The sequence below is a fragment of the Pocillopora damicornis genome, chromosome 7, assembly GCF_964200805.1.
Source record: "Pocillopora damicornis chromosome 7, jaPocDami1.2, whole genome shotgun sequence".
Taxonomy (NCBI): domain Eukaryota; kingdom Metazoa; phylum Cnidaria; class Anthozoa; order Scleractinia; family Pocilloporidae; genus Pocillopora; species Pocillopora damicornis.
The window spans coordinates 5,538,633-5,556,448 of record NC_142676.1 but is presented as its reverse complement, the minus strand read 5'-3'; the positions used below and the strand labels follow the sequence as shown (position 1 = coordinate 5,556,448).

The following is a 17,816-nucleotide window of genomic DNA, read 5'->3' as shown; positions in this document are numbered from 1 at the left end:
GCTGACGTTTCGAGCGTTTGCCCTTCGTCAGAGCGAATGCTCTTTTCTCTTTAAGAAACTGTTTTTCATGTATTTTTCTACTTTCAAATTTCAAGGAAAAATGAGCGTGCGCTACAGTCGTTGTTTGTAACTTTACTTCTGCGTCAGCTTGCGTCGGTAGCACCGCTCTTTAAAGCTGGGTTCTCCTAATTTTCAGGACCATCCTGCGAACACAAACGAATGTATTTCCGATTGACGCTATTGCTTTGATTAGTAAGAAATTGGTACTGATGTTAATTTAAATTGGCCGAATGTTCCAGTGGTTATTTTGCTTGATTCTATTCAATTAGTAACTTAATAACTTACGCACTAGGCTAATTGAATTGATTTCACTAATTCGTTTTGTTTTGTCAGGTTACCTGAAAAAACGCGCGAGAGGGCAACACACTGTATCCTCTTCGAAATAAAGAGTGTATTCTTGAAAACAGGTCGTTCAGAATGGAGGACGCTTCTGTGCGATCCTTTTCGGTGTGGATAGCTGAAACCAGATGATTGAAAACTGTTTGGTAAAAATGTTCCATATGATGTCGCTTTTATCATTGTCTCTGGGTGTTTTAGTGAACATGATTCTGTTGAAAACCCAGAAGAGAGACCTGGCATGCACATTGAGATAAAATCGTGATATTATATTTCATGTGAACAGTTGAAAGTAAATCAAAAACGCTAACGTGGAAGAATAGCTATTACTTCGTAGATAAGCATTAAGTGATTCCATGCTGATCATGAGTGGATTTTTGCGAAGGATGAACGTTCGTGACTTTATTCTAAAAGATCAGTTCGTCTTTAATAAGTTACGTGCCTTACTCTATTTGCAATGCATGGAAGCGATAGGGGCAGTCAGACCTCTCGCCTTTTTGCTGTGGTGTGGTTAAGGTAAGGCAAGTTTTGATCTTATACTGTCATACGTTTGTGATCTCAGCCGTTTTGTGTCAACCATCGCGGGATAAATTTACTTTTAACATTACTTGATAAAGGTTTGGTATGGTTTAATGACTTCACCATGTATGACGGTTTTTTATCTTGTCACACGGGTCTTTGTTCCTCTTCGCCATTACCACACTCGGGTTTAAAGCCACATACACCGTTAACTGAACTAACCACCAAAATCAGTACAAGGTTAATAAATATTATTTTAATACCAAAACATTTTGTTAACTGGAACATAATTTTTTCTACTCTTTTGGAATCATTTTCAATACGCCTTCCTATCTTGTGGTTCTTAAGGAATTACCCCACGTGTAGCCGCGCCCTCCACGCCAAGGAGAAATGTCTACGTCAACACGTATAAAGGAATGAGGCAATCGCTGAACACAAGATTCGGTAACAAACACTTAAACGAATTTACGTTACAAGTATTTACGAGTCTCTGTTAACTACATGTACGTCAAAACTCCCTTTCAAACGTAGGAGAAATGTCAAATATCCGATTGTCAAGAAAAGCAAACAATGAAGATTGAATACAGCCCCAAGAAGAAAAAGGGTGATCGATTATGGCGACACCTTAGTTCTAAACAGCAAACTCAAAAAATTCAGGATATACACGCACAGAGTCCTACTTAGTCAAATTGAAGCCTACTTTTCCTTCTTACATACATTCATAAACGAAACCCTTTCACTCCCGTGATCGGATTGTCAATTCTCTCCTCAACTTGCTAGACATTTCCTTGTAAATTAGTTGAGATAATTTGGCTTTAGACCAAGATAACAACTTCTACCTGATAAGTTTGATTATTCTTATTGCACATTTGCTGAATAATGTATGGATATTATAGGGAGAAGTTGCAGGTTAATCACTCCTGGGAGTTAAAGGTTTAAACGAGCTGCCGTTAAAAAATAACTGAAGTTATTTACATACAAGTTGAGAAAATTTAATGGACTGAACTTAGGACTGAATACTATGTTCTTTAACCTTTGAAAGGAACAAGAATTGGGTATTTTACTAGCGTTTAATTTCTCCTTACAATATCCCCTTGAATCACACATTAAGGTCATGAGAATAACGGAAATGATCACCAAATGAAGAAGCTCTTGAATCCTTTGACACTTAAGAGTGACCAGCATCTAATTTCTCTTTACAATATCACCCCTGAATCACACATTAAGGTTATGAGAATAAAGGAGATGATCACCAAATGAAGAAGCTCTTGAATCCTTTGACACTTAAGAGTGACCAGAATCTTATTTCTCCTTACAATATCCCCTTGAATCACATGTAAAGGTCATGAGAATAACGGAAATGATCACCAATTTGAGAAGTTCCTGATTTTTTAACAAATTCTCCTAATCAGTACCTTTTGAAATGTAAAGAGAACAGTACAGAGAATACCAATACTAACATCGGAATGTAAAGAGTAAAAAAAAACAGAAAATACGCTGACAATAAACATTTGTACAGTTGCTTACTGGTGTTACTACAATGGCTGTTGTTTTTCAGTTATGTACAAAAAGGTACGGCACTGAGTTATCAACCTTGCAGCTTAGCATGTATTTAGCAATAAAAGTAAAAATTAGTCGTTTTTTCTTAAACGGAAGTCTGTCTATAATTTGATGTGTCCAAGACTTGTTTCCCACACATGGCACAAATTCCTGAAAGAGATAACTTGCATTGGTCATGAATTACAGAACATATTTAAAATGGGTGGTAAAAGTGTGATTGAGAAGTTTTGTATTTGAAAATGTTATATGAGGCTCTAAGACCAGTCAAGGAAACTAGCTCCACATTAACCAATCAAATGTGAAACTAAAACAAACTGCAACTTGGTTGCTTTTGTTCTGATTGGTCCCTCTGGATAGTACCCTTTGTTCTGACTGGCCATTGCAATTACATGTAGTTTGTTTTGGTTTTAAGACATTCCATTAAATAGCACATGTCCCTTGCTAGGACCACCCTTATGCAAGAACAAATCTCAAATTTTTTCATCTTTTTATTTATTTACAACCAAGCAATTTATACAGCCCCATACTTCATTATGTATACAGTTCTTAGATAAAGAAAACATTGGCAAACACAATAGGTTGCTATACATTTTCAGGTTTTAGTTGTTTAAATTGGTTGTTTTTTTTACTTATTTGGGGGTACAGCACAGTACAATACTGAGTCTGAAACTATGAAATTTGAAATTGAATGATGAACAGATAAGATTGAGCTACAATTGACATGTACCACTACATGAGAAAAACAGACACAAACCTTTCTTGTATGCACAGCCTGTTGAAGTGAAAAAAAAGAGAATTGTGTGAAATTTGGCCATTGGGCAATTAACGAATCTTTTGAACATAATTGTTTGCACTCTTTAAGACGTCTTCAAAAAAAAATGTTGAAAATGTCTGTTCAGTCTTCTTCAAAACCCTAACACTCTTGACACAAAAACAAAGAAAGGTTGGTGAGGAAATGCCAGCTTAAAGCAGAAAATTGTCTTACAAACTACACAGATTCTTCAAAAGACATCCTTTCACCATTGCTTTCAGGGTGAGTGATCAAAAAATCATTGTCTTCTAATTCTTAAAAAAAAAACACAAGGTCACAATGAAACTCCCTTAGATAAGAATCTCACATACTTTGACAGTAGTGTGAATGTGCCTGATGGACAGTCTGTTTACAGATTCTGCATTTATTGAAGGTTGTATATGGGTTAAATCTGAAAAAAAACAAGTGAGAACTGTCAGCTTACCCACTGCTCAACTGAGTACATAAATGGTGTTCATAAAATTTTAAATATGAACTCCCAGAAATTGTGGCTTGTTAAGGTGAGTTTGATAAAGGTAGCATTGACTGTAATTCAATAGTAATTTCAAAAGGCTGGTGGTCCAAGCTAGGGAAGAAAGTTGTTTGTCTGTCTCTTCTTTCATCATGGAAAATGCTCACAACAGGGATTTCTTTACTGTGTGGTTAATTCATCCTTAAAAATACAATCATGACTAAGATACCGAGTTCAGTTTCACTTACCTCTCGATACAAGATACAGGTGAGCAATTATGTTAAAAACCAACCCCTTTATCACTAAAGCACATTAAAATGAGTGTCCTACAACCAAAACTAAACATTAAGATTTCTCCACAGTAAAGGAGAACCCTTAAAAATGTGCCCCACTACCCACATGTAGCTTTGTAACTCAGTTGGTAGTGGCCCCCAGTTTTTATCTAAGAGGCACAGGTTTAGATCTTGCCAAAGTCTAAATTTTTTTTCACGCTTCTTAAGTGCAATTGCTGAAATTGCACCTCAGCTGTGAGGATCATGGTTTTACTTATTTTTAATTACAGCGGCCAATGGGAGCAAAGAAATATCATGTCAACCCATGAACCTAGCAAACTGCAAGAGGTACAGGAAATGCAAGTAAACAAACTGTGCTCGTAAGTCTTAATTTTGCATCTGACTGGTGAGGAGGGCGATGCAAGATTTCTAGACCATACACAGTGCAAACTAGAAATACACCAGTGTTATCCTGATTCGCATTTGACACGATGATCTGTGCTTAAAGAAAATTAGCTTGATCGCCTAGCTGTGGCTCCCCACTATACTCAATAATCAAACTCAGTTTTCCTAACAGGCTTCAGGCAATTATTATGCTTATGTCTTAGATTGTTTGGTTCAGGTATTTGTGTATGACTCAAGTATAAGTCAAGGGTGATTTTTTGGGCTGATTTTTTGGTCATAAAAGATCGACTTATACACGAGTAAACACAGTAATTTTGTGGTGTTTCAACCATTCCTCAAGACATGATACAGAAATTCATGCTATCTTTTAGGCTAACCATTCCAAAAATCATAATTTTAGCGATGTTAGCATTTTTATCAGACTTGAACACTCACAATATTGGTATGTTCCATTACAACTAGACTTTCATTTTAAGCATGTGCAGTTAATCACTAACCTGTTCTTTTTCTGTGTGAGAAGCTTGTTTTCGTTGACTTTCCTTCCTCCACCCTCTAAAAATTAAATGGAAAGGCAAATAATGCAATCTCAGTCAGAAAGTATCGACACAGATCAAGAAAATCAGTACTGTCTACCTACTTATACTAAATGTTCTACTTCACGTTTAATCGTGCTTACTCTGTCATTTCTGGGTCAAATACTTGTCCTCAAGATGTAGTAATTTTTTTTACCTGTCGTGTTTCTTGCTCCAGATTTCCACGGATCAGGGCAAATCACTTTCCCGAGTTTTTTCTGACCTGCGTCATCAAAGCAGTAACAAACAAAATTAAAAGTTGTGTAATGAAAGTTCAAGGAGAAAGCCTATCCTAAACCCATTTTACGTCATTATGTTTAACATCAGGCTATCAATTAGGGGAAAAGACATCTCTCACATTTATCGCACACCATCTTTTAGGGACAAAATCGTGATTCCTGCCAGTGAATTTGAAGCTTGAGTGTGAAAAAGACGAATTTAAAGTACTCCTGTTTTGCTATAATTAACACTTTCATGTAAAATTACACTAGATGTCCCCTAAGCCCCAGACTTCCCTCTCTCAATCTCGATTGAAGAGACTTTCATACAGACCTCAGTTTGGCGTGTGGTTTTCCCTGGTAACGCCACACTGGAAACTATTATACAATTTTGAAATGCTTCATGAAGTACAACATGGAATGATCACTAAATTTTTTTTTGTTTGCAGAAACATTTATGTCCAAATAATGGCCCTACATTTCAAGCTCCTGTAGTCTGAACACTCATAAATTGACTTCCTTCCCTTAGCAACCAACTGGGCTCAACAGTTTGCCTGGCCTTTTTATCAATAGGTTTCAATACAACAATTTTCAACTTTCCATAAAAATTTCAATAAATTGTTCACTGCATAATAACACTTATGAAGACTTAATATGTATTTTAAAAAAATGTTACATGTATAGTTGAACCTTCTAATTGGCTTTCTTGAGCAAAACTAACAGAATTTTGAAGACAGGTGAATGTTGTTTATGTTGTGGTTTCAACAATAGTAAATATTAAGGAATCTACAGAGAATTGAAACAAATTTCCTTGTAACTGTAGACTTGAGCATGGCTGTCATGAGGGGTAGCTGTAAGAGGAGATCAGAATATAGTCATGGATATTTTTATTACAAATAACAGATATCTCTACAACAAAATTCTACTACTTAGAGCTGTTAAAAGTTCAACTCTGCTTTAGAATATCATTTTTAGCCTATGAGAAATATTGAGGTTAAATGTTCAGTTAAAGCTGTATTGTATACTTGAACGTCCTTCTCAATCCATCCACATCACTTTGAGACTGTTAGAAGAATCTATACAGTTACATATTAGCACTGAAAAAGAAACATTCCCTCAAAGCATGATGAAATTTTTATTTCCCATTTGCCAACCCTTTACACTCTAACATCAGTATGCATATTCTCCCTACTGATCTCTATACATTTACTGAGGTGCTGACAAAATTAAATTATTCTAAAAATCAAGAGCTTCTTTATCATGCAATCATTTCCTTTTATGTTGTGACCTTCATGTGTGATTCAGGTGTGATATTTCAAGGAGAAACTACATGTTATTACTGTCATTCTTAGGGGTCAAAGGGCTGAGACAAAGATGGTTGTTGACTTTATATTGATAAACTTTTCACTTCATCATGCTGAGCATTTTTAATATTTGATTCTTGAGCCCAATATCTGCTGGAGTGGTGAAACATTTTTACATCCATGATAGCTGTTAACTTCAGTGGCATGTCACACCAACATATCTTCTCGGTAATCCAAAGCTAATATTTCGAAGAAGTACTTTTCTTTGATATGGAATTCCTAGAATCCCAAGCGTTTCAGCAGAGTGAAGACTTCATCTTTGTAACTTCCTCTTATTTTTACTTGGCTTGTCAGTTCATTTCTTGAAGTAATAATATCATTTCCAAGGTGACTTTTCAGACATTCTTCTAGCGCCTTGCAAAAAAAAAAATAAACACTGATGATATTTTGGATACATTAGAAACACTATTCAGTACCAAAGACATAATCAATATTTCAGTATTGCCATGTAAGTGAATGGTGTAATCTAACACCAGGTTCCAAATTTCCAGATGCTAGCATTTCTATTAATAAAGTTAACATGTCTGTTCTCAATTCATAATACACCTGATTATTCAATCCCTAAATTTTAATTGATCGTGAAAATTTTCATAAGATGACATACAACTTAGTGAACCACCAACAACAATCATGTAGTCAGACATGGCATTTAGTGAGGTTAAAAAAATACCTTAACCACTCAATGCTTTTATCTTTCACTTCACTGAATTGAGGCACGTAAGGCTTTTCAACAGCTTTGTATGAAATTAGGTCATTGTACAATCACCCCAAGAAATGATTGATACACAAGTAATTGCTGCATACCACTAACATCAATCCTTATTACCTTAAGATCTCCTTTGACTCTTCTTATTATCGTTAACTTTCGAGTTCTTCCACTTCTATAATCCGTATATACTGGAATGTTGTTGTATTTGCTTCTTTTAATGAAGAAAGGCAAGTTTGGCTTTTCTATAAAGATACAAATACATTTGGCTTTACTGTAATGACATACATACAAGTGAGTGTTTGGGGGGAAGTAATGCACCTATCGATGGCTTGGAGGGAGAGAAACCCCCTTGGGTAGGAATTAGGACATCTACGCACAGCCTCAGGGTCCGGAATTAAGTTTGACCTAGTTACCACCTTGAAAGACTGAGTGAAACTGGAAATGAGAGTCATCACCACCTTGCCACCTTGGAAGTCACCTAACAACATTTCTTGGTAAATAATTGGAATAAAATTGGCAAACAACGTCTTTGGGGCCCCAGGAGTGAAATTTTGACATAGAATGGACACCCAAGGGCGGGAAACTTAAATGACTTTGGAAAACTATTGATAGATGCGTAACGTAAAGAACTACGCATATTTCAACGAGCAATTGATCAGCTGTACAAAAAATACATACCAGTAGCAGGAGGAACCCATCCACTAGGTGATGCGTTAATCTGTTTAAGTCTATCTGGCTTAAATTCATAGCTAATTCCATCAGTGTGAACCAATCTTCTTAAACAAGGAAGCGTGTCCTGAAAAAGAAGTAAATTAGAGAAATCCGTATATAAAATTCTGAATAAAAAAACACAGTGGGCGATTTTTAACCTTGGCTAATCCTCTTGCAGTTGGAGATTGAAGCACTGGATTTGAAGAAATAAAAGATCTGCAAACTTTACTAAACGCTGCCGCCACGGTGGCCGCCATCTTGTGTAGTGCAATTTTAAACATAGATTAACACCACACATCTATAAGAATCTTGATTACACAGCTGACATTCTCATCGCAGGCTCTACTCCCGGCGGCCACTTGGCGCCATGCGTCAAATGAATGCGCAGTGCAAGGTATCTTCCTTTACGAAAGTTTGGTTGCACCACCACGTGTAATCGGTAAGAACGCAAGGATAAATTCGCTATATTTACATTACAGAGAGTCCACTAGTGAGTTCTCTATCACAAAAATGTATCAGTAATCATTGCTGTTCCTTTTGGCGATAGGTAATTCAAGATGCAGCTATTTGTTCGCGGACAAAACCTTCATACTTTCGATGTCACTGGCACGGAGAGTGTCCAGTATCTCAAGAATGAAATCGCCTTTGCTGAGGGCATCTCTGTCGATGAACAGGTTCTCTTCTACGCTGGACAACCTCTAGAGGATGAACTGAGCCTTGTGGATTGTGGGGTAGTTGATCTGGCTACTTTGGAAGTCGGGCTTCGCTTGCTCGGAGGTATAAACCCTTAAATCGATTTGTTTACGTATTGCTAGATCTATTTTTCTGCATTTCAAAGAGTTGGGCTCTGTTTGTCACATTTTTGTACTCTTGGAAAGCAGAGTATTAGTTTTTTTTTCCAAAAAACTATCAGATGATCTAAGTGGTGAATTTGCATTCTACATGGTTAGGGAAATTTTCAGGGAAAACCAAAAATATTCGGCTGTAAGGTCAGAAGAAAAGTGAGGAAATTTTTCATGTTATTTAATTACGACTCAGCAGTTTTTTCTTTCTTTGTTGTTTTGGCATCGCTATGATACAAATGATTTACACCAATTTGTCGATAATGTATTAATGGATGGAAAAGGCAGTCGTAACATATGGTTTTGACACACTACTGTGTGATAGATTTGTAATTATTTGATGTAGGAAATTCTGTGGTTATTGCAATAGAAATACTGCTGTCTGTGAGAACCATGATCTTTTGTTGTTGTGTGAGAAAATTTATGCAAGAAAACTAGAGTAAGCCTTTTCTATCACTGTAATTTTGCAGTGGATCTTAGTTTTATTCAACTAAATACCACTGGATCACCTCAACAGAATTCTACATGCTCATGTAGAGTCCTGTCAATCCTTACAATGATACCTACAGTGTATGTGAAGGTGACATGACTACAGCTTTCCCAGACTGGAACCTTTCAATATTTGATCAAACTATATTTTGGCATTTTCCTGGAAGAAATTTTAGAGAAAATCCATAACTATTCATTGTTCTCACATAGGTAAGGTCCACGGTTCACTTGCTCGTGCTGGTAAAGTGAAGGGACAAACACCTAAGGTAAGTTTCTGTCTTTTGTCCAATGGCCCTTTACACCCTATCTTCTGTATGCATTGTCTCCACACTGTTCTCTATACATTTCTTGAAGTACTGACTAGGAGAATTTGTTTTACTATCAAGAACTCCTTTAGTTGGTGGTCATTTCCTTTATTCTCATGACCATAATGTGTGACTCAGGGGGGATAATGAATTGAGAAGCTAGAAGCTACTCACTCTTTGTGGTCAAAGTGATGAGGTAGTCTTTTTAAACTTGTCTTTGTCAACAAGCTTATCAGTAAAAACATGGCAAAGAACCTTTCTAGGGAAATCAAAGTGTTTTTCTTTGTTGTTGTTGTTGTTTTTTTCACATGCTGTACCATATTTCTAAGAAGCAAAGTGAAATCAAGGAGGAAATTAGATATAAAGAGTTTTTGCCCTGAGCTTTCCATTGTCATTTATGAACTCTGTACATAGTGTAAGCTTACCATATCATTGTGTTCCTGTTGATATTAATCCTTTAACTCCCAGATCAAATATGTTATTCTCCTTACTGTCAACCATACAATTCCTATAATGTTAGTTCAGAGAATTTAGTATTGGATCAACCAATTATTCCCAAATTGATATTTTTCTTTATTCTCATCACTTATGTGGTTGATATCGTATTGATATTGTAAGGAGAAATTCTGTCTTAGTCACTCATGGGAGTTAAAGGGTTAATTAAGATGCAGCAGGTAGGCCATGGAAGAAACTATTGGCTTTTGGTACATAAACGTGGTTTCTACCTTTTACACAGGTTGACAAGCAAGAAAAGAAAAAGAAGAAGACTGGCCGTGCCAAGCGAAGAATGCAATACAACAGGCGATTTGTTAATGTTGTTGCTGGATTTGGAAAAAGAAGGGGACCTAATTCAAATGCACCCTGAAGTGCTATAGTTGTCAGAATTACAGTCATGTAAATGGTGCTTTCTCTTCAATAAAATATTGTTGTACCATAACTCTGCACTGCTTTGTTTTGTTTTGGTAATTCTTTATATGAAACAACAATCTAAATTTGCTGGGAAAATATTCTTGAATAATGTCAGAGAATAAATTTTTAAGGAGGCTTGTGTGTTTACTTATCTTATAAATCTCATCTTTCATCTACAACCGCAGTACAAATATGAATTATTTCATATAAAAACTTCACACCTTATAAATCTCGCAAGTATTTTGAGCAGTGCATGGGTTCAAGCATTCACAAAGTACTTGGATACTTCTTGAAGACCGAAGACAGGTGACAGGAATGCCTGTGACCATGATGCAGATTTGGCAACCAAATAAGAAGAAAAAAACAAAGTGCCTTCATTCTTGGACTTGGGCATTCCTGTAATAGCTCAAGTAAAAATAAAAATGCAAATATACCGTCGGTGTTATTCAATGGATAAACCATGGATACCTTGACAATTGCAACTAAATGCTGGCCTGTGGTATAAGTCATACCAGAGACCAACAGACTTACCATGATGTGACAAGGATCCCAAGATGTTAAAAGTGGTTTACTTCAGCTTGCAATGCAGATGTCTTGATAGGAAGAGTTAATGTTACAAGCCCACAATAGTTAATTTGACTGCCCATGTTTGATTTAGAGTTAGGGTGGAGGAGATGATGAGAAAAATTAACACCTGGGTGGTGGATAAGGGTTTTTAGCAGAAATACACCTAGTTCCAAACTTGCTGTGAAAGTGTCACCCACTATTATGGGGCATTTCCCACAATGATGATGTTTTCTGCCAAAAATGTAAATATTTATCAGCTTCCATGTAGAATGACTGATTATGACTTGTGTTTTGTAAAACCCACAACAGCCTGCATTATCCAGAAGTGAGAATAGTGCAATGCAATTTCAGTGAAATTTTGCAAGGAGATCAGCACTCGGCAACAAAGTTTATTGATGATAATAATTGGGAATGATAACTAATTTGGTAAAAATAAACAAAAGACAAAAGACAGGCAAGTATACAATCCTCACAAACTACTTTTATTTGCAGTTACAACAATGTAGTTATGAAAAAGTTTTGCCAAAAAAAGTAGTGCCAGTGCATCCTTAATTTTCTAAATATATATGGCTGAAGTACTTATTTCCCTGACTTAAGTCACATCTTGTATTTTACAGTGATTATATTTATATTGAGACCCATTCATTTCAGACTTTCCCCTTAAATCATCTGATTACTTGTTCTTATTCAAAATATGTTTACTTTTGCTTCACTACTGGCAAACTGTGGACTGTTTGACCTGTCCCTAAAAACAGCAAAGGATGTTATAGACCGGCCAATAATTAAATATAAAAAGTATTACAAAGTTAGCCTATTAATTTAATGTTGTCATATATGGAGAACAGAACATAAAGCACAGGAATGAAATTAGTTTGTCCAGAGACATACACATTTTTTTGCTGGACTTAGCAAAGAAGCAGAATGATTCTCTTGAGAAAAAAAATAAAGTCTGTGAACAGACTAGATTCAATACCCTATTTCTGAGTGTCAGATGAATTTCCATTTGCAGCAGATACAGAATTATAATACAATTAATACTAACATGAAACAGCTGAGAGGATTTTTAGTAGTTGACAATGCAACTGTTAGATGTTTACTCAGTATTTCAAGTTTCAAAACTATTCCTGTTTTTCATACATAAGTCACATTGAGTTCTAAACCATCTTTATACAAAATATTCATGACAAGATCTCTGGATAAATGCAAGTTATAAAAGTGAGCCAAATGGGCAGATTCTACAAGGCTAATAATCCCAAATACTAGTAGTCTTGCAACAAAATCTATCAATAAGTTTATAATAAGAAATATTTCTAAATTCATTAATAATTAATTTATTTAATAACAACAAGAGCTCCGTGGCAGAACTTCATTTTTCGTGTCCAAGAGTACTGCACTTGATCCAATCTCACCAGCAGAGGAGAGTATTCTTCCATTCTATGGAATAAGATCAGATACACTTTATAAGGAAATACATGATATGCAAAGTAATCATTCTAAAGTAAACAATACATGCCTAGTGGTCAACTACTGACAGAATAAATTCTTGTTCTAAAGCATTTAGGGACTTGAAAATAAGTCTTAAAAGTTGTCGAAGGTTAAAATACTTATGTTTGAATTCACCTTGTGAAGTTTCAGCAAAGCTTGTTTCACCCTCTCAATGAATCAGATGCAAAATTGACAAAAACCAATCATGCCTTAAGCGATTGTTTTTTTACTTTGAGGCTCCTGGTAGTTTTTCCTTTTTTCTGATTGGTCAATCCCAAATTTTTTTTTAATGCCATTCAATTAGAAAGTGTGCTCTACTCTTCCTGGATGGAAAGCTAGTTTACAGTTCCTCCATTCTATAAGTTTTCCAGTGGAGAAAGAAGCATCTAACCATAGGACATGACACAGTGACATTTCCAAGGAACAAAACCTAGTCTTTTCCATCTGGAGTCCAGTGGGCTGGCACTGAACTCTGACTGATGTTCACTGCAACTTATAGCATGTGGCTAATTCTTGTCTCTGGAGCCATGACTTTTTTTATCAAACAGGCTCTGAAAGAAACCTATTTTTCTTTCAGCTTAACTGACTAGTAATCTACTTCTCAGTAAAGAGTTCTACAACTCTATGCAAACTCAGTTTTGACCCAAACTCAGTTTTGACCTTTCAAATCCTCAGTTACCAATAATCAATGCTGATCAGAAGTAATGCAGCTACTATAGATAAGATTACGTCATACATATTGCACTGTCTAAGCTGACAAACTTTTACCTGGTCAGGCACATCCATAGTTTGTAAAATTTGTCGGCATATTTCTGTGAAAGCCTTAAATTAAAGAAGAAAATGGGAGAAGGATTAAAACCCACATAAAAAGTAAAACAGAAGTATAAATTTCTATTTAAAACTTGGCAGTAATTCGGCTCTTACCTCATCTATATTTATATTGGACTGTGCACTTGTTTCATAGAACTTGATATTTTTTTCTGCAGCGAGCTGAAAAGTAAAATGAAACACTTTTTCAAAGGTTTGTGTTACAAGATACTGTATTGGAAAATCACTGATAGATCTTTTACTCATAGGAGTTGTTTCTGTAGTCTAAAAATGGTTTACAGTTAGATCGCTCCATGGTTAGATCGCTCCAAGTCAGATCGCTCCATACCAAAGTCAGATCGCTCCACTCGAAAGTTAGTTCGCTCCATCAAATAAGTTACTTCGCTCCATACATAAGTTACTTCGCTCCATGAAGAAAACTAACGTGGAAGGTTGATAAAAGACAGAAGGATAAGGGAAAAGAAAAGAAAGAGTATTGTAACGCAACTAAAGACTCGCCAACTTGATCGCAAGCAACATCATCAACTATAAACTACAAAGATCAGAAGTAAGTTAGTTTATTAGTTTTCTACGTTCATTACACACTGAAACACTTGTTCCAACATCGGTAATTCGACCGATCGCAAGATGCAATAAACAACATCAACTATAAACTATAAAGATCAGAAGTAAGTTAGTGTATTAGGTTTCTACATGGAGCGAAGTAACTTATGTATGGAGCGAAGTAACTTATTTGATGGAGCGAACTAACTTTTGAGTGGAGCGATCTGACTTTGGTATGGAGCGATCTGACTTGGAGCGATCTAACCATGGAGCGATCTAACTGGATACCCTAAAAATTGAAGACAACTGTAGCCCTTCCTCTTATTAAATAAAATTTAATGTCAATGGAAAGATTTCAAAGGATACCAACCCTTGCTCCTTGATCCTTCCAAACTCTTCTTTCATCTTCAGCATCACATTTATTTGCCAGCAGTAGTCTCTGAACATTGTTGTTAGCATGCTAAGAAAAAAAAATTACCTGTTAACCAAGGCATACCCAATGTTTTTTAACAAATTAAAGATGGACAGAAAGTCAGGAAAATCCCTGTAACACTCACCTCATCAACATATCTAAGCCATTTCCTAATATTATTAAATGTTTCCTGCCTTGTTATATCATACACTAGAATTATTCCCTGTAAAAAAGGAAGAATAAAATTTAAAGGAAATTCATTCAAAGTTATTGACACAGATGGACTTGCAAATATCAATAAAAATTATGCGGTATCCAGAACTGATAAATCTGACAAGTTCACACTCAAGTTAACAAGCCCTTTTGAATTTGCTCACCAGTAAAAATTTGATCCTGTTGTAGATTTACTAACCTTTTAACTCCCAGATCAAATTTGCAATTCTCCTTACTTTCAACCATACAATTCTTATAATGTTAGTTCAGAGAATTTAGTATGGGATCCACTAATTATCCTCAAGAGGATATTTTTCTTTATTCTCATCACTTATCTGGTTGATATTGTACTGATATTGAAAGGAGAAATTCTCTCTTGGTCATTCATGGGAGTTTAAGAGTTAATTTAGCCCCTTAACTCCAATGATATCATTGTCAATTCTCCTGTCTAGCTGCTACCAATTACTTTGTAAACTAGTTACAAGAACTTGGTATTTAAAATCAAGATAACAACTTCTACATGATAAGTTTGAGTATTCTCATTACCTGTTTGCTGAATAAGGTAGGAATATTGTAAAAAATAGTTATATGTTAATCACTTGTGAGAGTTAAAAGGTTTGAAAGGTAGTAAAGAAAATATCAACCAATACTGTATGTTCATAGGCACATAGAATATATAGAAGAGAGATGAAAGGGGAAAAGGAGGTAACATTTGCTTTTAATCAACCCCTATGGTTGGACACCAGTCAAAGCCATAAAATTATTTCCTCTGACATTCATTTCATCTGAAGTAAGTCATTCGATAATTGTGGCACATTACACTGAAACTGTTCCCGTCTTCTTTTCCCCCACAATATTTGCTTTTATTTCACCAAAAGGGAACATCACTAATGAGTCTTTTTTAATTGTAATTCTAGAGAACTGAAAATAGATTGGTCCCCCAGCTGAGTTGAGGTCATTCTCACAGATTTAAATAATTTTTCATGCTCTTCAAAAAATATTATTTGTGTCCATAGATATGATTATACTATATAATAATGAGAATCATAGTAAAGACTACATATCTTACAAATACACACATGAATTCAACCACTAGACTTACATGTGCTCTTCTGTAGTATTGTGTTGTGATTGTTTCATATCTCTCTTGACCAGCTGTATCCCTATAAAGTCAGGAAACAGAAATCAGTTCAAATATTACTTCACATCTATCAACAGCAATTGCTAGCGATTGAAGGCCATTGCTTTGTACTTCCCATGTGGTTTCCAACATTCTTTTAGAAACAAGATGTTCCCTGGACAACAAGAAATCCTGAATAGTTGTATTTATCTGTATTTAAGAAGCAGAGATCAGTTCAAATATAAATAATTGATCCTCCACTTAAATGGCTAAAGTCCGCCATTCTTTTAATATCATAATTTCCACTACATAAACAATGAATCAAGCAAAACATTAAATCTTGAGCACTTTATTTAAATCATACTACTTTACAAAGATCCTCTTTGACAAATCAAAGCAAATTTAACCCCAAATTATGGTCTGGATTGATTTTATTGTCTCAGTGCTTGTCATGCAATTGCTAGGGGGTCCATTAGTCCAAAAAAAAAAGTTTCAGTTCTCAGTCATCCGAGCAAAGGTTAGAAAATGATAAGATAAGCAAAGGAGAGTTCAGTGGCCCTGTAGTTATTTGGGAAAACATTTGGTCTTGGTTCGGAAAATTCAATAAAGATTTTACTGAAAAATGATTGCTTTCTTTGGGTATATTTCCTTGGAGTTCAACCACATTAAAGATAATTCCTTTAAATACAGCTTTTTAACAGAAAAAGGCTGAGCAATTGATCCAGACAATAAAACAATAAATGGCATCTTAACCTTCTTAACTTTACAATCATAATGATGTAATTGTCTGACTAACTTTGAGATAGTTTAAGGAAACGTAAAAGGAAGTAACATTCCGCTAAAATTTGACTGTTTCCACTAAATACTCTTGACGAGGAGACGTATCTCGGTGAAGCTCAAAATGTCCCGCTAAAAGAGCGGCACTTAAGAATCTTCTAATGGGCGCAATAAAAATTTAAATGTAGCATAGAGTAATAAAATCTAAATTGGCTATAATCGATATCGTAAACTGCACCAACGAGTTTGACGAAAATAACACCTCATGTATGCGCTTCAAAATAAACACGACCAAATATTGATGAGACGAAACCAGTCGATGTGGATTACAAAGTTTTTAGTTGTTCTCAATCGAAAGGGAAATAGCTAGAATATACCAAATCTTCTCGTGATCGTCTCGGAGAAGTATATTTAGGGACATACGAAGACAGTCGCGGACTGGCGTTTCAAATGAATTAAGTAGAGTAAATAACGATGAAACAGCTATAGGGGTAAATTATTTTATGAAACGTTAACATCATCTTAATAGCATCTTCGTACGCGGATAAAGAGGAAGCGGTGAAATTAGTGTTGTTCCCGAGTTCTTCACAAGCGTCGGTAGCTTAAGCGCTATGTAAAATGGTTTCGATACTAAAAGTTCCTACATGTAACTTAGTTTCGCATTACTGTACCTTAGATTTATGGCAAAACTACATCAAAAATCATTTAAGAACAAAATTAAGGCAAAGGAGTCCGTCCTCTTCACCTCCATAGTGAGAATGTTGTTAAGCCTTAACACCGGAAACCAGCGTTCAAACTGCGAGAGAAGATTTTGGATATCTAAAGATGGCTTACCACATCTGTATTCGGATCCTTTTCCCTTCGACAACAATCGTTTTCATCTTGAAATCTATTCCTAGAAAATACAAAAAGATGCAGAATTATTCATTGATACAGCAAATTACAGGTATTTCAGTGACAACCTGCTGAATAATTCTAGCGATGGAAGATTTTTCCCCGACTGATTTTTTTCAGCTTACCTATGGTTGATATGTGTGATCTGTTAAATTCGTTGTTGGCGAAGCGACATAGAATACAAGTTTTTCCAACCCCTGAATCTCCAATCAGGAGAATTTTAAACAGGTAGTCATAACTTTTCGCCATATTTCCTTTACCCAATTACAGGGTAGTCAACCGTCCCAACTAAAACAAAGGCCTACGGCGAATTACGCTTGGCAACTTCACATAAAATATTCATGATATATACAGCTAACTTCACAGCTTCCTTTCCGGAATTTCATGAAATAATATCCATTTTCAGCGCCATTTTTAAAATAGCTCCTCCCCAGACCTTCTGGG

At 35.6% G+C, this 17,816-nt stretch overlaps 4 protein-coding genes across 4 annotated transcripts; 1 reads left to right on the top strand and 3 right to left on the bottom strand.

Annotated features, from left to right (window-relative positions):
• Positions 1-1,151: 1,151 nt before the first annotated feature.
• On the bottom strand, positions 1,152-5,460 carry LOC113664871 (cysteine-rich PDZ-binding protein). Its single transcript, XM_027180491.2, has 6 exons — positions 5,345-5,460; positions 5,144-5,209; positions 4,912-4,966; positions 3,598-3,677; positions 3,230-3,247; positions 1,152-2,625 (listed from the first exon to the last, which is right to left on the bottom strand). The coding sequence occupies exons 1-6, from the start codon at positions 5,358-5,360 to the stop codon at positions 2,561-2,563; spliced, it is 300 nt and encodes a 99-aa protein (XP_027036292.1). The 5' UTR covers positions 5,361-5,460; the 3' UTR covers positions 1,152-2,560.
• Positions 5,461-6,076: 616 nt separating this feature from the next.
• On the bottom strand, positions 6,077-8,285 carry LOC113664872 (large ribosomal subunit protein mL49). Its single transcript, XM_027180493.2, has 4 exons — positions 8,147-8,285; positions 7,956-8,073; positions 7,395-7,519; positions 6,077-6,922 (listed from the first exon to the last, which is right to left on the bottom strand). The coding sequence occupies exons 1-4, from the start codon at positions 8,267-8,269 to the stop codon at positions 6,788-6,790; spliced, it is 501 nt and encodes a 166-aa protein (XP_027036294.2). The 5' UTR covers positions 8,270-8,285; the 3' UTR covers positions 6,077-6,787.
• Positions 8,286-8,390: 105 nt separating this feature from the next.
• LOC113664870 (ubiquitin-like FUBI-ribosomal protein eS30 fusion protein) lies at positions 8,391-10,561 on the top strand. Its single transcript, XM_027180490.2, has 4 exons — positions 8,391-8,427; positions 8,536-8,765; positions 9,530-9,585; positions 10,361-10,561. The coding sequence occupies exons 2-4, from the start codon at positions 8,546-8,548 to the stop codon at positions 10,487-10,489; spliced, it is 405 nt and encodes a 134-aa protein (XP_027036291.1). The 5' UTR covers positions 8,391-8,427; positions 8,536-8,545; the 3' UTR covers positions 10,490-10,561.
• Positions 10,562-11,561: 1,000 nt separating this feature from the next.
• Positions 11,562-17,805, bottom strand: LOC113664865 (ras-related protein Rab-13). The gene is made up of 8 exons (XM_027180483.2): positions 17,498-17,805; positions 17,313-17,373; positions 15,684-15,744; positions 14,514-14,591; positions 14,327-14,416; positions 13,510-13,575; positions 13,354-13,407; positions 11,562-12,534 (listed from the first exon to the last, which is right to left on the bottom strand). The coding sequence occupies exons 1-8, from the start codon at positions 17,619-17,621 to the stop codon at positions 12,436-12,438; spliced, it is 633 nt and encodes a 210-aa protein (XP_027036284.1). The 5' UTR covers positions 17,622-17,805; the 3' UTR covers positions 11,562-12,435.
• Between the last annotated feature and the right edge of the window lie 11 nt (positions 17,806-17,816).